The sequence below is a fragment of the Fusarium poae genome, chromosome 2 (assembly GCF_019609905.1).
Source record: "Fusarium poae strain DAOMC 252244 chromosome 2, whole genome shotgun sequence".
Classification (NCBI taxonomy): Eukaryota; Fungi; Ascomycota; class Sordariomycetes; order Hypocreales; family Nectriaceae; genus Fusarium; species Fusarium poae.
This window is the reverse complement of record NC_058400.1, coordinates 5,414,912-5,434,936: the sequence shown is the minus strand read 5'-3', so window position 1 is coordinate 5,434,936 and position 20,025 is coordinate 5,414,912. Positions and strand designations below refer to the sequence as shown.

At 49.0% G+C, this 20,025-nt stretch overlaps 7 protein-coding genes and 1 non-coding gene across 8 annotated transcripts; 4 read left to right on the top strand and 4 right to left on the bottom strand.

Annotated features, from left to right (window-relative positions):
- Positions 1-372: 372 nt before the first annotated feature.
- Positions 373-4,278, top strand: FPOAC1_005757 (uncharacterized protein; the record flags this gene model as incomplete). The annotated part of the gene is made up of 1 exon (XM_044850271.1): positions 373-4,278. One exon carries the CDS (start codon positions 373-375, stop codon positions 4,276-4,278), a length of 3,906 nt encoding a protein of 1,301 aa, XP_044708981.1.
- A 918-nt stretch (positions 4,279-5,196) lies between these two features.
- On the bottom strand, positions 5,197-6,283 carry FPOAC1_005756 (uncharacterized protein; the record flags this gene model as incomplete). Its single annotated transcript, XM_044850270.1, has 6 exons — positions 5,197-5,238; positions 5,317-5,425; positions 5,483-5,709; positions 5,765-5,997; positions 6,046-6,082; positions 6,140-6,283. 6 exons carry the CDS (start codon positions 6,281-6,283, stop codon positions 5,197-5,199), a joined length of 792 nt encoding a protein of 263 aa, XP_044708980.1.
- Positions 6,284-8,082: 1,799 nt separating this feature from the next.
- Positions 8,083-10,102, top strand: FPOAC1_005755 (uncharacterized protein; the record flags this gene model as incomplete). Its single annotated transcript, XM_044850269.1, has 2 exons — positions 8,083-8,467; positions 8,520-10,102. 2 exons carry the CDS (start codon positions 8,083-8,085, stop codon positions 10,100-10,102), a joined length of 1,968 nt encoding a protein of 655 aa, XP_044708979.1.
- Positions 10,103-10,578: 476 nt separating this feature from the next.
- FPOAC1_005754 lies at positions 10,579-10,650 on the top strand. The gene has a single exon. It is a non-coding gene; the product is annotated as a tRNA-Arg (tRNA).
- A 282-nt stretch (positions 10,651-10,932) lies between these two features.
- Positions 10,933-11,885, bottom strand: FPOAC1_005753 (uncharacterized protein; the record flags this gene model as incomplete). Its single annotated transcript, XM_044850268.1, has 3 exons — positions 10,933-11,187; positions 11,247-11,504; positions 11,553-11,885. 3 exons carry the CDS (start codon positions 11,883-11,885, stop codon positions 10,933-10,935), a joined length of 846 nt encoding a protein of 281 aa, XP_044708978.1.
- A 561-nt stretch (positions 11,886-12,446) lies between these two features.
- On the top strand, positions 12,447-13,376 carry FPOAC1_005752 (uncharacterized protein; the record flags this gene model as incomplete). The annotated part of the gene is made up of 1 exon (XM_044850267.1): positions 12,447-13,376. One exon carries the CDS (start codon positions 12,447-12,449, stop codon positions 13,374-13,376), a length of 930 nt encoding a protein of 309 aa, XP_044708977.1.
- A 158-nt stretch (positions 13,377-13,534) lies between these two features.
- FPOAC1_005751 (uncharacterized protein) lies at positions 13,535-15,871 on the bottom strand (the record flags this gene model as incomplete). The annotated part of the gene is made up of 5 exons (XM_044850266.1): positions 13,535-14,108; positions 14,168-14,506; positions 14,562-14,875; positions 14,926-15,636; positions 15,698-15,871. The coding sequence occupies 5 exons, from the start codon at positions 15,869-15,871 to the stop codon at positions 13,535-13,537; spliced, it is 2,112 nt and encodes a 703-aa protein (XP_044708976.1).
- Positions 15,872-16,297: 426 nt separating this feature from the next.
- On the bottom strand, positions 16,298-18,562 carry FPOAC1_005750 (uncharacterized protein; the record flags this gene model as incomplete). The annotated part of the gene is made up of 1 exon (XM_044850265.1): positions 16,298-18,562. The coding sequence occupies one exon, from the start codon at positions 18,560-18,562 to the stop codon at positions 16,298-16,300; it is 2,265 nt and encodes a 754-aa protein (XP_044708975.1).
- Between the last annotated feature and the right edge of the window lie 1,463 nt (positions 18,563-20,025).

Sequence of the window (20,025 nt, the reverse complement as noted above, 5' to 3'; positions counted from 1 at the left end):
TTGAGAAGAGAGCTGTCGATCTGAGCAAAGGCAACAGAGCAGGGGTAGTTCCTCGACACTTTGACAAGACCACGGACTGAGCTTGATTTCTGTTTAAAAGGAAGCACATCTCCAGCTTCAATTCCTTCTTTCTTTCTGCTATCTATCAATCGTTCTATCTGATTTCGTCTATCATTTCCTTTTCATTTCCTTTATTCTTTCGTTTTTCTAAGTGCCTTTACTTAGTCTCTCGCTATTTCTATTAAGTCTTTCGCTATTATCAACAAATTATACTGCACACTCGCTCGCTGTTAAGCATTATCAACAACTACAACAACAACAACTACAACAACTACAACAACTACAACAACTACAACACGTTCGTTTAACGCCATGCGTTTCACAACTGGAATCCTCCCAACTCTGGGAGCCATTGCTTCGCTGGGCGAAGCTACTCCCACTTTCCTTGGAGGAGGCGGCGGTGCTTCTGGTGGTGTTGGAGGCCACCTTGGAGCTGGTGCCGGTCTTGATGCTGGTGCTGGAGTCGGTGCTGGAGCTGGCCTAGGTGCTGGCGCCGGTGTTGGCGGAGGTGCTGGAGGCAAGATCGGTGGCGGTGCCGGTGTCGATGCCGGTGCTGGTGTCGATGCAGGTGCTGGTGTCGGTGGAGGAGCCGGAGGCAAGATCGGCGGCGGTGCTGGTGTCGGTGCCGGTGCTGGTGTCGATGCTGGTGCTGGTGTCGGTGGAGGTGCTGGCGGAAAGATCGGCGCCGGTGCCGGTGTAGGTGGAGGAGCTAATGGCCACCTCGGCGCTGGTGCTGGCCTGGGTGCTGGCGCCGGTGTTGGCGGAGGAGCTGGAGGCAAGATCGGTGCTGGTGCTGGTGTTGATGCCGGTGCTGGTGTCGGCGGAGGTGCTGGAGGTAAGATCGGTGCTGGTGCTGGTGTCGATGCCGGTGCTGGTGTCGGCGGAGGTGCTGGAGGCAAGATCGGTGCTGGTGCTGGCGTCGGCGGAGGTGCTGGCGGAAAGATCGGCGCTGGAGCTGGTGTTGATGCCGGCGCTGGTGTCGGAGGAGGTGCTGGCGGAAAGATTGGCGCTGGTGCTGGCCTTGGCGGTAAGATTGGAGGTGGTGCTGGAGGCCACCTTGGTGCCGGTGCTGGCCTTGGAGGTGGTGCTGGTGTTGGAGCTGGCGCCGGTGTTGGTGGAGGAGCTGAAGGTCACCTTGGTGCTGGCGCTGGCGTTGATGCCGGTGCTGGTGTTGGTGGTGGTGCCAAGGGCGGCCTGAAGGGAGGTGCTGGAGGCCACCTTGGTGCCGGTGCTGGCCTTGGTGCTGGTGCTGGCCTTGGAGGCAAGATTGGAGGAGGTGCTGGCGGTAAGATTGGTGCTGGTGCCGGTGTTGGCGCTGGCGCTGGTCTTGGAGCTGGCGCTGGTCTTGGAGGCCACCTTGAAGGTGATGTCAAGGGTGGCGCCGGCGGCAAGATCGGAGGAGGTGCTGGTGGTAAGATCGGTGGCCACCTTGGAGGCGGTCTCGGTGTTGGTGCTGGCCTCGGCGCTGGCCTTGGTGCTGGTATCGGTGCTGGTGTCGGACTTGGACTTGGTGGCCTCGGCGGTCTCAAGGGCCTCCTCGGTGGTGGCATCGAATGGAATGCAGGTGCTGGTGGTGACTGGCACACTGGAACTTCTTGCAGCATCGGCAACACCTGGAAGGATCACATCCTCTTCCAGGGTATCTGCTCTCCCGAGACTGAGACAACACCCGCTGTCAACCTCGGTCTCAACCTCCCCAGCTGCCAGATCACTGGTGACATCGGCTTCGCTTGCGGTGCTGACTTCCTCAAGACCCCCAACGTTCGTGTCGGCCTCGGTGGCATCTCTGCTTACATCGAGATCGATCTCTCTGCTTCTGCTGCCGTCCATCAATCCGTCGAACTCTTCGCTGCCCCCAAGCTCGGTGTTGCTATCCCTGGCCTCGAGGTCGATGCTGATCTGAAGGCTGCCATTGAGGCTGCCATTGCCCTTGATCTTATCGTCGGTTGTGGTAAGGCCATTGATCTTTCTGCTGGTGTCTACGTCAAGTTCCCTGCCGATGCCTACGTCGACATTGACCTTCTCACCAAGAAGGTTATCAACGCCTCCCTCGAAGGTCTCGTCACCAAGGCTCTCCCCGTCGGTGTTGGTGCTGATGTCGACCTTGGTGCTGGTATTGATCTCCAGATCGGTCTCCGACTTCGTTCTGAGCTTGCTATCCCTGGTGGTCTTGAGATCCCCGTCCTTGGTCTCACTGGAAAGGCTGGTGCTGATGCTGGCTTCGGTGCTGGTGTCTGGTTCTCTCTCCTTGACTACTCTGCCAAGATTGGTGGCGGTGCTTCTGCTGGTATCGATGTCACTGGCTCTTTCGGTTGCAACCTCGGTCTCGCTGTCGACAAGAAGTGGGACTTCTCTGGTGGTTTCTTCAACCTCATCCCCAACCTGTCTGTCGGTCTTGCCAAGGGTATCAAGTCTACCTTCTCCCAGAAGACCCGTGGTACTTGCGGTAGCTTCATCGGTCGTTTCAAGAAGGGTGGCTTCGTTGGCGGCCCTACCATCCCTGCTTCCGGTCTGATCACTGCTACTACTGCTGGCTCTGACGCTTCCATCACTATGCCCGCTGGTGTTACCCAGTCTGTCGAATTCTCCGGTACCGTTGTTGTCCCTGACGCTTCTGGCTCAGCTGAGATCCCCGACTCCACTGACTCTGCTTCCCCCGAGGGTCCTGGCGATGTCACTGGCTCTGGTTCTCTCCCCGTTGCTACCTCCGCTGCTGAGATTCCTGACACCACCGACTCTGCCACTCAAGGTGGTCCTCCCGTTGATGCTACCGACTCTGGCTCTTCTCCCGTTGCTACCTCTGCTGGCGAAGTCCCTGTCGGCCCTGGTGGTGACATCCCCAACCAGACCATCACCAAGGGCGGCGACGTCACTGCTATCTTTGGCCCTGGCGAGACTGTCACTGTTTCCGGCTCCGAGGGCTTCACTACCATCATTTCTGGCTCCGAGGGCTTCACTTCCTACATCACTGGTTCTGAGGGTTTCACCACTGTCTTCTCTGACTCCGAGGGTAGCTTCACCTCTTACTACTCTGGCTCTGAAGGTTTCACCACCATCATTTCTGGATCTGAGGGCGTGACCAAGGTTGTTCCCGGTACTCCTGGCTTCACCACTGTTGTCTCTGGTTCCGAGACCTTCACTCAGGTCGTCCCTGGTGCTGGTTTCACTTCTGTCTACTCTGGCAGCGTCCCTATTGCCACTGGCGGTAACAACTACGAGCTCCCTCCTTCCCCTGGTGCCGATGCCACTTCTGCTGGTGAGGTTCCCGCTGAGTCTGGCTCTGGTTCTCTCCCTGCTGCTACCACTGCTCCTTACGGCGACAACGGTACCCCCGCTGATGCTACTACCGATGCTGGATCCGACGCTGAGGTCACATCTGCTCCCGCTGCCGATGTCACTGAGGCCCCTGATGCTTCTGACATGATCACTTCAACCATTCGGGAGACTCACGTCTACACCATCACCTCTTGCGCTGCTTCCGTCATCAACTGCCCTGCCTCTTACACTCAGAAGATTGTCACCCAGACTGTCGTTGAGCGCACAACTGTCTGCCCTGCCACTGCCACTGCTGTCCCTGACGCTCCCACCGAGGGCTCCGATGAGTCTGCTGAGACTCCCGACTCCCCTGATGGCGAGACCCCTCAGGAGGGTGGCAACGCTTCTCACCAGGGTCCTGGCGGTGACAAGGGTGCTGAGTACCCTACCCCCGCCGAAGAAACTCCTGTTGAGGGTGGTAACGGCTCTGGTGCTAACGGCGATGCCCCTGCTCCTACTGCCCCCCCTGCCGCTGAGCAGACCACTATCGACCTCGTCACAATTACCCAGGACGTTACCACCATTGTCCCCTGCACCGAGTTCGTCACCAGCACCTTTGTTGCCCCTACCACTGTCCACCCCCCTGCCGCTCCCGTTGTCACCATCATCGACAACCACACTGGTCAGGCCCCTCAGGACACTGCTACTGAGCAGCCCGGTGCCTTCACCACCCTTACCCGAGTCATGGCCTCTGCCACCGACTCTGGTGACTACCCCGCTGCCACTGGCAGCGATGCTGACGCTGCTGCTCCTGGCTACGATGTGCCCGGTGCTGTTCCTACCTACAAGGTTCCTAACAACGGAACCGTTCCTTCCCAGGTTCCCGTCATTGCCGGTGCCTCTCTCGTCAGCGTTGGCAGCATCCTGCTCGCTCTCCCTATGGCTCTTGCCTTTGTCATGTAAATAGCTTAATTACTGAAAGCCCTTTGCTTTCAATGTCCGCATCAGATAATTTTCAATGCCCGAATCAGATAGAACGTAATTTATGTACTTCAAAAAACTGTCTGCTCCAGTACTTTGCTTCCATTCGTGAGATGATGTTGACTAATTCGTAGCCATAGCTGATTGGAATTTGCTTTTCTGTTGCTTCCCAGTATTGCATGTGGAGAATTCTTTCGTTTTACCAAACTCAGATTCAGCCGTCTGTAGTATGACCTGGTTGTCTCCAGTCAAGCACAGTAACTTGGGTAGAGCACCGGTTTCTGAAAGGGTTGAATGAGTTTCGATTGTTGGACGTAGTTTTGTCAGTGCAGACACATGCCTGTGCTACGCGCATGCTCTCTTCATACCCATCCTTCTTACTATGGCGGCACACATACATGTCCTTGATGAATGGTCTTGGAACTTGTTCTGTCACAATATCTCACTATAAATCATATGTTCCTATAGCCCCCTTGTACCTTGTCAACTAACATAAAAACACAATAAGGAGCACAAATCAGAAATTGTGCAAAACAACATACTGAAGGCGAAGTAAATTAGAGTCGGGGAACCAGCATAATATTTAACGATAGGCTCTTGAATTCTCTTTATGTACAAACGTCTCATTCTTAACCATTATACCACCAACACCTGCAAGACCTGGGGTAACTGGCCGACTCGAAAGTGTCACAGACGCTGTATGTCCGTGATGCCCGGGGCGCTCGCTTTCGTCAATTGAAGCTGCTGAATCACTCACGAGTTCTGTGAGCACATGTGTAGAACTTGAGCCGGCATTGGGTATCTTTGAAAGATGTATTGAATGCTTCGTTTGGGTTCGGGGGTAGTTGCGGCGGTACGCGCTGGATCCGGAATTAATCGTTGAAGTCGGGTCCGTGCAAGTCATGAGAAATAGGCAGGCCGGTCGAATGATAGGAAGGCAGGCTACACAATGGTGAGTTGATTTCACATAAAGGTCGGATAAGGGGGGAGACGCATACTTGATATTGTCACTAGGTTTACCTCCACTGAAGCCCATATGATGACGGGAGCCAGTTGGTATGTCATATCGTCTGACTTGTTGTTGAAGCGGGTAGATACACTAACGATGACCATACCGGCCACGCACACCCTGCAAAATATGTCAGTGGGGAAACAAGAACCCATGATGTCTTTGGAGGCGTCTCACAGGATACCAAATAAGAATAAGAAGATTATACCTATCTTCTGAAGGATAGGAAGCTGAAGCTTCTGGATCTGTACAATAGGCAGAATCAAGATACCGACATCGATCAAGACGTGGGCGAGAACAGTGCCGAAAAAGAAGTCTGCGCTTTTGATGGGACAGACGAAATGTTCAATGTGAGGATCCCAGAATGCCTCTACTGGATAACAGTGGAATGTAGTCAGAAAGATCTGGAATCCATGTCAGCCAAGGCACACAGGCTTTCGTAGCAGTAAAGTGACTTACTCGCACAATGATCCAAATAATGGAGCAGGTCAACAGGATCGAGATTGCAAATTGAATATTAGCAACGCGGAACATTCTCCAATAAAACGAAAGGATGGAGATCTTGGCAAAGAAGAGAGTGAACGCGTAGAGATGTTCGATGATAAAGAGGTACTTTTTCGTCGTGTAGTTTGCTTCTTCTATGGTCATGCCTTGAACATCATCTGAGTGTAAACCAAAGCCATGTCGTATCCCTGAAAGAAGTCAGTATCGTAAAGCACGGCGACTATGATCGATCATACAAATAGGGAGTACTATGGCCCACGCCACGGCGACGATCTATTCACTATTAGCAATGCGACTCCAACCTTGTGCTCAAATTATGATATTGCATACATAGCAGAGTATCGCGAAGTAGTCATCCCACCAAAGGTGTACCCTGGTGATCCTACGACTGGATAGGCGCAGAATAAGAAAGATTGTCGCAGCTGGAAAGGTCACGAACTCTGCGGCCCAGAGATCAGGTTGTAGTGAAGACATTCTCGTCTGTCGACAAAGACAAGGGAAAGAGATGGTCCACAGGATTGATGGATTGTCGGGACGAGTAGGACCACCCCTGGATGATATATGCCCGACGAGGGAAGATTGTCAATCATCTCATGTGGCTTACAAGCACTGACATGTTAGTATGGTGTGCATTCGACTGGATCCCTGGCTTTGGCTGGCCGTACGAGTGTATCTTCTACGCTATTCCGAGCGTAGTCGGAGGTCAATCGTCCATGCAGCCTCTGGTGTCTGTCTTTGCATGATTCTCCAATTCGCCACTGTCGCTTTATCGTTAGAGGAAGCTCAGGCCTCTTCTATCTGAGCATGTAGCTGTTGGTAGACACAAGCTTCCATTCTCATGGGCCACCGAAATGATAACAAACTTGCTTTGATCATCGGGTCAGGAGGCTCATTGTGAAGATTGAAGAAGAAGCTAAGCCGTATCTATGTGATTAAGAGCCACTTTGTTTCATGCCGTTCAGTCCTTAGAAATATCCGGATCTCCCAAGGAGAAATGGCGGTTGGTTGCTAAATGAAAACTGGTTCAATCTTCAGGGCGTTTGAGCAAGGCTGAACCTAGAGACGAAAACCAGAGCCTCCTACCATCGCGGAGATCTAGATCAGGACAGGGGCTAAACCATGTTTCATTCAACAAGCTTTGTCATCTACTTGAGAGCATGTCATTTGACAGTTTCACAGTGGCGTTGAGCGGATGATGAAGCCTGGCGTCTAGCTCTGAACTCTATTGTTAACTGGGATTTGAGCCTTGCGCAAAGACGACCCTCTCTTGTGTAGCTCGTTTCAAATCAATTAACAATTAAGGAATTATGGCCTGATATCTATTATGGCACTATTAATAGCGCGAAAGATACTCTGAAGGACGACGATTTAGCTGGAAGAATTGGCAGATCGAGTGTAAGCTAAGCTTGACTAATGAAACCCCATCGATGTTGAGAAAATTAGGCTGAAGGAAGATCTGGCAACGCGTCCATTCAGATGGGGGAGCCGAGACTTCCAATCATTAATTGTCATCCTCAAAGCGTAGATGAGGTGGGATGATTCTTGGGGCGGTAGCGCAATCCAATCATCTAGACTAAAGAACCGGGGAGTGCAGAGTGGCATTTGCCTGTAACAAGACAGGGCTCATGGTATGTACGATCACAGGCAGAATCTTGGTCTATACCGAAACGGGACTTTTGACCTCTGTACTTGGTGAAAATGGTCTCAATATCAAGTGTTCACGCTAAGGTGAAGGAAGCAAAAGTCCTGCCTGCAACCGTACTATAATATGGATGCTCTACAATCTTATGCAAGAGTAGTTAGACTCAAAGGAACAAAGAACCGTGAACCAAGTTCGATACAGATCGCCACCTTCCTTGTCCGATTCTAAACGATCTTTCGGAAAGGCAGCAGATCATGGCTCACTGGCCCTTCGTTGGCATGAGACCCTGAATGTGCCAGCACGTTCCTTGTTGTTCTGAGCTTGAACAATGAAGATTATGGCCAAATGTTGGAGTTATCAGTGGTTGTTTACCTGGAGCCTTCTCTTTCGGTCCTAAAGCCGTTTAGCTTGCGAGCTAATAAAGAAGCCGTTTAAATTATTAAATTATTTATGCTGACAAGGCAAAATGCTGTGCACTTCCCCACCTTCAATTTCAGCAGCACGGAACGACACGACTGTCACCATAACGTTCCTCGAACTTTATCGCTGCCTTCTAATCAGGCGAGACGCGAGACTATTGTCACTCTTTTGACTTTCCATAAGGTTGCAGCCAAAAAGGTACCTGTATACGATGGGCAAGTTCTGTCAGCACTGCGCGATTATCCTATCGCTACAGGTTGAACCAGAAGCATGGAACCAAGACTTCCCTCTTCACTCCATCGACGACTATGCACCTCTTGCACACTTTAAAACTGTCAAGGAACTCATCGAATCTTCTGACAGCTGTCGTCTTTGCGACATCATCCAATCTTCCTGGCCACTACCAGCCCTTCACAAACGGTATCCGGACCTTCAGGAACAAGATTATGCGTCACTCCAGCTTAAATTTAAAATTACGAAAGCTGTATCTGATCGCAGCGGTGTATCTTGTAACTTTATTGGTGGAGACATCATTGTGCCGTGGCATGCTTTCGCAGATAGCTTCAAGGTGACCATCACTACTTGTCATATTGGCAGTACGGATTGACCTGTTTCTATTTTGGATACATGTACTAACGACTTGAGCAGCGGATGCTAGTCAGCTCCCGATATGGGATTGTAAAGAACTCACCAAGGAAGATAGGATCAAGACCATCAAGTCTTGGTACACAGAATGTTCATCTCAACATACTGGGTGTAAACCGTCCACTCATGGGTGCCCAAGGCGGCTTGTCCAGTTAGGACCAGAGAAGTATGATCTCAGACTGATTGATACGCTTTCGCAACCTTGTGGCGACATTGAATACGCTACCCTGAGCTACTGCTGGGGAACGTCACGTCCGTTTGTAACCACCAAGGACAACATCGGCACCTTGCTTCAGAATATACCAGCAATTTCTCTTCCTCGGACATTCCTTGACGCTATTGACATAGTTTGGGATCTTGAACTTCGATACATATGGATAGATAGCATTTGCATTGTGCAAGATGACCTGCAAGACTGGCAGAGGGAAGCCGCTTCCATGAAAGACGTATATGCGAGCAGTTCCATCACTATCTCAGCGTCAGATGCACAAGATAGCACGCAGGGCTGTTTTGTTGACCATACATTGGATCTTTGGGGTGGACATGATGTTGGAGTTCATCAAATGAGAGGCCGCTATCCCGACAAAAGGGAATTTTCGATACGATTCCACAAAGGCGATATCAGACGCCGCACAAAACTCTCAAACTTGAGCACCAGAGGCTGGACTATGCAAGAACAGTTACTGTCTTCCCGGGTTGTGCACTGTATGCAGCCCGAGATACACTGGAGCTGTCACTGTAACTACCGTACAGGGTCGCAAGCCACATTTGAAGGCGACCGGTTCAAAAGCTTCTCGTGGATGTTCATGCCGAAGGTTACTACCGAAGAAGAAATGCAGAAACTATGGCTTGAGTGGGTGGCAGATTACTCGAGCAGGAAACTGACTGTCACAAGAGATCGTCTGGGGGCGATGGCAGGAATGGTGCAGTACTTTGGCAACAAAGTTGGATTCACTCATTTGCTGGGCTGCTGGCATGAAACCCTGGTGGACGAATTACTCTGGATTCGACGTGGTGACACTGTTCATCCATCTCTGGCTCTTTCCCAGGTACCATCTTGGTCATGGCTCACTCGTGTAGGTGAAATCAGCTTTAAGTTCTGGTCCCGTTCAATGGGTGATGATCCTTGTACTGTACAGGACCACATCAAAATCGTGGAAGCTGGCATCACTTGGGTAGGCAAACCTATGGTTTCTGATATCTTATCCAGCATCATGATTGTCGAAGGGCCAGTACAAGAGATGAGACTCCGCTCGGATCCCAGAACCAAGAAATTCAACCCACCTTTTATGAACATCGGCAATGAAAAGCCCGATTTCAGCGACACTCCACTTCCTTGGCGGTGTACAGGAAGGTTCGATCTTGAGGATGAACGGGAGGATGATATGTTTACTTGCTTACTTGTTCGCTCGGTTTGCCCGAAGGATCGCAATAGTCTGGCGTACCCATGTCAAGAAACTTTCCTCCTATTAGTGCCAGTGTCGACTTCTGAAGGTGCGTCTTACAAAAGGGTCGGCCTTGCTATGATCCGTGGGGACGAGACCGAGTTCGCATCGGCTGAAACGAAGACGATCCGTCTATTATAGCTTGTTAGTAGCAGGATAGTATATTGTGCGCACTGCTTTGCAGCAACTGGAATATTTTTCTTATCATGTCATGTTATAAAGGCCTTCACAGAAATAAACAGCTCGGTTTGACTAATTCACTACACAATCCAGTAAGGTCATGATTTTTAGAGCGAATTCAAAACAAAGCCCTTTGTAACCAGTGTCGTCTAGGTGAAATTCTGCTTAGGTACACAGAGACATCAACGTTCAATTGTCCTAGCCTCCAAGAGCAACTTGTGGAGAACATCACGATCATTTATCCACATTAGCAACTAGCTCGGTCATGAATATCTTTGATCAATTTCTTCTATACTGCCTCTGAGAACTAGGAAGCAATAGAGATTTTATTCCTTGGCCTCGGAGTTTGCATCCCTCCGGGGTTGTTGCTGTTAGCGGATGCGGCAAAAGAGCTACAGAATATATATCTCAAATTTGCGTTCACTTTAGTAACAATCGGTGCGCTGGCGCAATGGTAGCGCGTAGTCCTCCTAAGACTAAGGCTCAGGGTTCGAGTCCCTGGTGTATCGACAGTAACCAATCGTCAGATTTCCTGATGATTGTCCAATATACTTTTGTCAAGATCGAAACGTGGTTCCTTTTTTTCTATCTCCCTTCAATTATCCATATCCTTCACTTCTCTTGCCTAAACTTTTTTTTATTTCTGCAATCATTAACAAATAAAGTTCAGTTGGTAAAACTCTCAAGGCCCTGAATCACTGAAAGTTCTTAGTAGCCTTTACTATCAAACAGCCGCGATACCTCTCAAAGGTAGCCCATAGATAAGGTTCTATAAACAAACAACTAATGGTTTAAATTTCCATCTTTGCCATAGTCTCTTCCGCCTCCTGCTTCCACTCCTCGCGCCATCGCGACAGTGGTGGTCGTCTCTGAATCACATCGGCTGCAGCCCATGTCATACGTTTCTTATCCAACTCCTCGGAAACATCATTATCAGGACAAATGATGTAGAACTCGTTCTTTCCCATCTTGTCATAGAGATATTCTGCGACTTGTTCCGGTGTCCAGGGGCCATCTGGTTTCTCTTTGAACACCTTTGCACCAGCCTATGACAATATGAGTGATGATGTCCATGAGGAACGGAATCTTGACTTGCTTTGCTTACCAATGCAGTAAAGGTCCAGCCAGGGACAAGTAGATGTACAGTCGTGCTTTGATCCTTCAAATCGTAGCTCAAGTGCTCAGCGAGAGTTTTGACTGCAGCCTTGGAAGCGTTGTACGCTGCGTTTCCAGGAGGGTTTGTGATTCCCTGCTTGCTGCCTGTAATAACGATGCTTGTAGGCTTTGACTTGGCAGCCTCTTGAACGACTGGAAGGAAGGTGTTTATGCCGTGAATAACACCGAAAAGATTGGTTTCGAGTGTCTTGTTTTGTTATCATCAACTCAATAGCTCATCTCGGGATTCACTCACCTCTCTAAAGTATTCATCGTCTCCCCATGTGCCCCTTGGGCCTCGGCCTGCGTTCAAGACTAAAAACTCGATGGTGCCAAACTTGTCCAGCGCGAGCTTCTTCAGCGACTGCCAGTCTGAAAGGGATGAGACGTCGACCTTTGAAGTGAGAACATCAGAGTCATCTACAAAATGCTGTTTGTTCAAACTCTCAAGAGCTTTCTCGTCGTTGTCGACGAGAAGAACACGCATGCCCTTACTCCGGCATGTCTTTGCAATGGCAAGCCCAATTCCTGATCCGGCTCCCGTGATCAAGGCAGTTGAGCCTGAGCTGAAGACATCGGTAGGTGACATGTTTGGAAAGCTCGATAGTGTATGGTTCAAGGCAATATCTAAGTTATCAAGATATGTTCGTTTCCAGTCCGGTCTTTATATCACCAGTTCGGACTTAACGGACTGAGTTGTAATCACCCCGCATGGGGTACGTGGTCGATGCGGGGCTTGTGTTTTGTTAATGAGCGTTAGTGAGCTACACGGTCATCACACGATGGCTGGCTACTTGTTTCAAGTACATGCTAACAGTCATTAACTATCAGTTCCAACCCTCACAAACATCTCGAGAGCTGTGAGAGGTATTCGTCCAAGTTTTGTCTAATTGCCCACAGGAAATTGAATAAACTAGGCTTTAGTTTGTATGATAGATAGTTGATAACAGTTATTCTGCGCCAGCCATTCTAGAATGTCATTATTTGAAGTGACCGATCTGGACAATGTGAGCAATATCGATGACGCATTGGCCAACTTTGATGCTATAATACCCAACCTCGGAGTTTCACTCAAGGTCTTTCCTTCTATCGAAATGGTTCCGTGACATTGCCACTGGGTCAAAATTGTATTATCAAAAACTTCTAGATCATGGCTCCTCAGAAAGAGGGACGCAAGATTGCCATCATCGGAGCCAGCGGAAATGTGGGACGTCCTACAGTCAAAGCCCTTCTTACTCAGGGAGTTCACAGCATCACCGTTGTTCAACGCCTTGAAGCCACCAGCAAATTCCCGCCCGGAGTAACCATCAAGTCGGGAGATCTACAGGACGGATCTTTCCTGGCCAATGCGTTTCAGGGTCAGGATGTAGTGGTCCTGATGCCACCACTTCCCCATATGATAAGCATCCAGGAGTCCGTTATACGCGCAGCTGCTAAAGTCGGTACTCCATACATTCTTCCCGCCGAGTATGGCCCGGATCCTTTTGCTCATCGGCTTGTTGAGCAGAACCAGCTTCTGCAGGATAAGAAAAGGATTCGCGACTTGATAAGTGAACTTGGTGTGGCAAGCTGGATCTCCATAACTGTCGGCCCCTTCCTCGACATGAATATCAAGAGCGGCCTCTGGGGTATCGACGTTGAGAACCGCAAAGCCACTATATGGGACGGCAAAGTCGGCAAGGTCAGCGCTTCCGGCCTGACTTATACAGGTCAAGCAATAGCAGCAGTCCTCACTCTTCCCGAAGAAGCATTGGCACAGTACAAGAACAAGGCAGTTTATGTGCCTGCCTTTCACTTCACACAGCAGGAGCTCTTGGAGACTGTGCAGAGAGCAATGGGGACGATGGAAGAGGGCTGGGCTATAGAGTACCAGGACATACATGATGCTCTCAAGGACTGCGAGGCCAAGATCCAACAACGGGATAGCAATGGTCCATTCATCAAGTTTTTCTTGACTCATTTCCAGGAAGGTAGCGGAGGTGACCTCCAGCAGAAAGTCAATAAAGATGAGCTAAGGAAGTTACACGAACTTGGACTTGTGGATCAGGCTTTGGAAGATGTCGTCAGGGCCTCATTGTAGCTCATCTCATATCTTCAATAAGGTCGGGATATCTCGAATACATATGCCCATCTACCGAATTATTCTAGCGATCAAGACTCATCATCGTCGCCGTGTTGTATGTCTTTCTCACTCTCAGCCGCGTTACTAAAACACATATCGGTTATCGCCACCCTACGTTATCCGTCCAACTCCTTGTCTGCATCTGATACATATCCTTCGATGTTCATATCACCAAAGCCATTAATGATATTACTCAGCACGTGCGGTTTAATTTCCTTCTGCTTCTTTACATTAGTGACCGGCCACTGACTCCGCACAGCAACAGCCAGTTCCAAGTCGCGGTCAACATCGCCCAGCTTCAGCGCCATTGATCTTTCCAGAAGCCCGATATCCTGCTGACGCATTCTCCCTCGGATGACTCGAAAGAGAACTTGCGCCAAGTAATAGTGTCGGCGTTGATAGTAGAGCCCTTGAGCAACCAGAATGACTGTCGCTCGTATAGACTCGATCTCATCTGCTGGGGTGTTGTCGTTGATGAGATTAAGGGACTCATAGCCAATCATCATAAGCGGTATAGCTATAAAAAGGTCCATGGCTTCAAATCCGTGTCGGAGAAAGTATAGTCTGACGAGGGTATGAAGATTCTTCTTGGCGCTACTTACGACGTGATGAGGTGATGCTTCACTGGTGGCAGTGGCTGCGTTAAGCAGAGGCTCAAAGATGGTCAATAGGAGATGATGGTAGTACATGCTGCGTTCTGTTAGCTAGGTAGTTCATATTTATATTTTCCTAGTCTTTGCTAGACTTACTGAAGCTGTAGCTGTCCTGGGAGGACGATTTTCTTGGGCGTCAAAGATTCTGGTAGATCACGATACCAACTTTCTAGGCGTCCACGAAAATGATGGGCCAAGTCAAGATCTATCTCAGACCCTCCTGAATAGGCCGCATTGCAAAATTCGTTCATGATGATCCGGAACTGGCACCTTGCTCGAAGAACGTTACCCGTATCCAAGGGCGAAAGACCATGGTTCAACGGGTAGTTTACCCATGTCTCTCCATACCAATCTCTATCTTTTGATGGATCTGGAAGCTCCCAGACTGGGGGCTCCTTGATGAGGGGAGCAAACATGAACAAAAACGCAGAAAGTCTGAAGATGGATGTTAGGAGGAGGAAATAAGAATTGAATAAGAGGGAGCACTTACGTCTCCCAGTTATACAGAGCCCATGCAGTGTATTCTCTCCCCCTTTGGAGCCTTTCGCACCGGTCTGCCACAGGAGTATCAAAGATACCAAGTTGCTGAGCAAGAGAAATAGCCTGTAGTCTGTAGGGCTCCCCAATCTCATCAACCCCACAAAGGTTGTGGAATACGGTCAAGAGTATACCAGCTTGGATGGTAGTGATTCGGGGTACTTTGGCTTCCAGTTCCCACAAGCGCTTGGCCTCAGCAGTGAAGCGGTATATCAGATTGTCTGGATTCCAATACTGGACACGGTTGGGCATTCGCGGATAGCAGACCTAATCGTCATGTTAACGAACAAATTAGCATTATCGTCAACATTCCTTACACAAGCATAGGCAAGAAGAGCGTTAACGAGAAGGGAAGAGCAAAAGTCTTTCCGTCCCGCAGCTAGATCTTGTAGGAACAGATCCTTATGGAAGGCCGCAGTGAATTGATATTCGCAACGAAACATGACTCGCAATAGATCCCTCATCAGTAAATCATCCTTGCTAGCGTTAGTCCAACACGATATTTTGACATCTTTTAGAAGTGGTTCGATAACTTGTGCTGCATGAAAAGGCTTCAAGTAGAGACTTCTCTCTTCTTCGGAAGCAAGGTCAATGATTCCGCTTGGTGTGGTCAATTCCGGACCACCTCTGTACGAATAGATAGAAGCGGTCTCATATATCAAAGAACTTAAGTAAGGATTGTCGATATGGAAATCTCTAGGCATCTCTGCTTTGTAGGGGAACTCATATCGGTACCGAGTTTCGGGCACGACAGCCATCTGAAGCAAAACATCTCCGGCTTTGGCCTGCTGAAGGATGGAACCAACGTCTGCCCCAGACCTAATTCTTTTTAGGATATCTTGAGCCTCTTGGTCGGGTAAGTTCCGCAGTAAACCGATCAATTCTTCGTAGAGGGTAGAATCGTGATTCTGACAGTTTCCTGAACATCGATTGAGGGCCTGTGATCTTGTCTCTCCCGGCCTTGCCACGTATTTACATGTCAGGCGTCTTTGTTGACAGCGAAGACACGTCGGTCTCTCGCCGGAGCACTATTTAGAAACAACAGTGAATCTCCCTCTCTTGGTCTGGATTCTACTAGCCTTCACATACCTTGACTTTATGCTTCCGGCATACTTCGCACGCTGCAAGTACCGGATTCAGTCTTGGCCTTGAAAGAACCGGTCTGGGTGGTAAAGCAGGTCTTGGACTTGCAGGTAGCAGGCGACGTACTTGTCCTGCAGGGATGGCTAGTCTCGTAGGTTTTGTTGCTTGTGAATCAGTCATTGGCAGCAGCTGATTGCTTCTTATTAAGCTTTGAAATGTGAGTCGTCGATGACGGCGTTCAAGTTGGAAGCATCTATCGGATATCTGCGCTCACTCGGACCTCTCTTTGCAGGTTCGCCCTTTGTTGACACTGAATTGACACACGTGTTGTTTAATGTTTCCAGGGGAAGATCTCGACTTGGATCATAGCCCCTCGTTATTTGCATGGACCTATCTATAGGAACCTTACGTTAATCTGACGTCAATAATGGATAGTGCAATATGTATAACGCGTTAGCCGCATAGTCACAACTAATAAACTGACAGCTCAGCTCCTCAGCTCAGGCCAAGTTTAACTAAACTAAACTACATGGTGGCGCATCTCATCTTGCTTTCATAATCACATACACAAAGTCTCTGTTATATAGGTATCCAGTCTCTCTCATTTTAGTTATAAACCTCATTAGGTTTCACCCGGTTCTCGGGCGCCACCAATCCGTTTGTCGAACCAAGTCTCAAGGTACTCCCATCCACAGAAATACAAAAGTTTTCCTTCATGATATCCAAGCTTCCGCTGCTAAGATTTGCCGAGTTGAGCCTCGACTCTCGATCTGCAAGTGCAAGAGCAAGAAGATCAGGCACAGACTCCCACGAAGACGATGTTATCCCTGACCATATAGACCACATTGAATATGCTATAACCAAAAGTGCGTAGACATAAAAAACGGCCATGGCTCCCCGCATAGTTAAACTGTTATCTGCAAATGCAAACCCAGTCACCCATGTCTCCATTTCGGTCCCAAAGAAACGCTTTTTCTCTTCGTCTGACACAGCATAAGGACTCCCTCCAGCACCAAAAACTTTGCTGTCCTGGGGCATGAAACTCTTCCACCATTCTCCATCAGGATCAGCTAACGTGGTGATGGCACTGATGTTCGGGTTCGAACGTGCCAAGCCGTTGGCTGCCAATGCTCCAATTATCGCCTCCAAATGCGCCGCAGACTTTGATCCTTCACCATCAGGCCTCCATACACCACTGTTGATAAGCATTTCGTGGATGATGGTCCGGTTACTTCCTGTGTCCAGAGGATTGAGATACTTGGCAAAGCTAGGTGCTAGATGAACGCGCTGACCGTAGCCTGGGTTGCCAATCCACGAACCTCCGAGTGAAGTGGCAATCGGACCTGAGAATGGCGGATATCCCTTGCTGGTCAACGCTACTGCATCACCACTCAAATCTGTGGTAACCCATCTAGCATCGATCATGCAGCCGTATACATCAGCTATGCCTTTTGACTTGTCGGATGGTACAGCTACTAACACGCCCGCGGATGTGTTTGCAATGACGGGTGCCGAGTCGAACCAGAGCACTTCGGGTTTCTTCAAGTCACTGAGAGTATCCGACAACCAGTCACTAATAAAGTCTCTCTTAACCTCCAGACTTGCAGGGGGATAGGTAACAAAATCAGGAAACAGCAACGTCTTGGTCTTGGCATCTCTGACAGATGTCAGCTCACACCTGGTGTTGGTTATAGGCATAGGCGCAGTAAGTTTATGCGTAACCTTCTGGAAGTTATTGAAACGGGTTTGACGTCTATTGGCAGAATCATCTGCAGCCTGCTCCCAGTGCAATGATGTTGTGACACAAGCCTCAGCCGGTCCAAGATGTGGCATCCTGGCAACTGTGTGGTTGGGGCTGTTCAGATTAAACCACTTCTCTCTGATATCAACAGCCAAATTGACCAGGGTCGATGAATACCCAGCTACTAGAATCTCGTTTGGGGGTCGTCTGATGAACAGCCCATTGTCCACCTCGCCTGACAGGCGGATGTTGGAAACCAGCTGGCTGTTGATCACATCCCATTGCCAAGAAGGACACAGCTTATTTCCAGTGACGTTGCAGGCAGAGCCAATGGTGTGTTCTTCTGTGACTACAGTCGGGAACATCTCTTCCCTAGTGCCGTTGAAGTACACAAAACTCCCTCCAGCTCTCCAATCTCCTTCCTGGGGCATCATCGCAACAGCACTGAGAGAAGAAGCACCCAGCGCCATGATGGTACAGACAAAGACAGTGAGAATGAAACCAATCTTCTTCCATGTCTGGGAGAACTTTCCTTTGAGAATAGAGAAAAACTCCTCGGACCACAAAAAGCTGATCTCGGATATTTGTTGTCCAGCTACCAAAGCACCGTATGGCACAGACTGTCCGGTCGTGAATTCGTGTCGAATCATGGAAAATACGATGGCATTAAGAGACAGCACGATGAACATCTCCATGAGCTTCGCTGCAATTTGAATGCCCAATTTCTTCTCAACATCGTAATTGGGCTTCCCTTCGAGCTCTTTACCAACATAGTAATTCTTGAAGATGTAAAAGCTCAATATGACAATACCAGCAATAGCTGGCAGATGTACCAGGGCAGCCAATATAGCTGTAAAGCGATCTTTGACGATAGGTACCTGGCGTTTTCTTCTCTTGCGTGCCGAAACGTCAAGGATTTGCATGCGCCATTTCTTAAGGATCGTATTCAAACGCCAACCATCTGGTTTCCCTCTTGCTGCCTGCTGCTCTAGACGTTCGGCAGAAAACAAAGCGATATTTCCTTTGCCGTGTCCTGCCGATGTCGGTCGTGTTAAGGGATATGAAGCCTGTTCGTCCGAGTCAACAGGCTCGTAACAAGGTTGGCTGGTTGGCGTAGAGTTTTCTGTCATGGCAGGCGTTTCTACAGCATAATATCTCGTGTCGTGATGGAGGAATGAGAATTGGGTTCAATCATTAGGTATTTATTGTTCTTAGCTGCCAAATTATTACACAATATGCAACCATTATCACCGTGGGGGCTGAAAGGTGACAGTCACTGGCTTACAATCCCAGATGCATACATAGTATACTGCAGAATGACCCATCTTGAGTTTTTACAGCTCAGCCTTCAGACATGGGTTTCATGTGTGTCGACATCGCACCCCCTGCCCACTAGTTAACCCATGCGTAGAAAGATGCCAGTGGCTGATGAGTTTTCAAAGTTGTCGAACGCCCCGAGTTGGTTCAAAAGCAACGACTCAGTCTTAACAGGAGCTTGTCATTGTAAAAACAGAGGATAATCATTGCGTTGCCATATGCTATGAAGAGGAACAAATGTTGAAATCGGTCGACAGGGTATGCAACAGTAGGCGCCTGGGGCGATGGAAGGATTCAGTGTCGCAGGATTGCAGTAAGCACTAACAAAAAAACGATCACAGCCCTGTAGGGAAGTTTGGGTAATGATTCTCATTTGTGCTTGTCACAATAAGGATGCATCATTACTGCCCTGTATCTGTACGTACTGACTGTCTCATGATCAATTGCAGCACAGAAAGAGAGAGATGCTGTGCCCCTGCATCGCGTCACGCGTTGTATTGTAGCGACGCGTTAAGTATGACTGAATGGTCGGAAACGGCTAGTCTCAACTAAGCTCTGTCCTTGGAATGCTCTTTTGTACGAATACGCGGTTTGCTCACTCCCAGCCTCTCTGTTTTCAACCCTTGCTTGCCCTCAACATATCCTAGCCGCAAATGACCCCAGTGGAGACAGTTGAAGGATATAGGGTAAGAGAGGGTCAATAATTATCAACTCGTTTCTTCGGGGTGATTACTGGTGACACGTCCATAGTGATGGGATTTTATTCAAGTGTAGGTGTTTCCTATGTAGTGGGCTATTTTCCAAGGTGATTGATCTAATGTACTCGTTTGGTAGACTCATCTCTTCCCTCGAGTCACTACCTAACTGTTGTGAGTTGAATAGTATATTAAAGAGCGTAGACAACTGGACGACGACTAGCCATCGCCGTCGCTAGAGCTGAACCCACTAAATCACATTACAGAAAGGAATGCTTGACCAATAAACAGTGAGACACTCCTTTTGTAACAACATCCACATGGGAAATGAGACCCAGTTTACAAGTCTCGAATACGATATCGATAAGCACGACCATGACCATGGCTGATTAGCATCTTCTATAAAGTCTCGCGTTTCCCTCGTCCTTCTATTTGTCTTTTCCTTTCCTCTTCATACTTACCTTGCCTGGAACTTCGCCCATGATCAAGAATATGGGAGTTCAGCGTGGAGCATCTGCATTGCACATCGCGGTATCGCTCTACTCTCTATTACCCTTCGGGGTCGTAGGAGGTGGAATTTT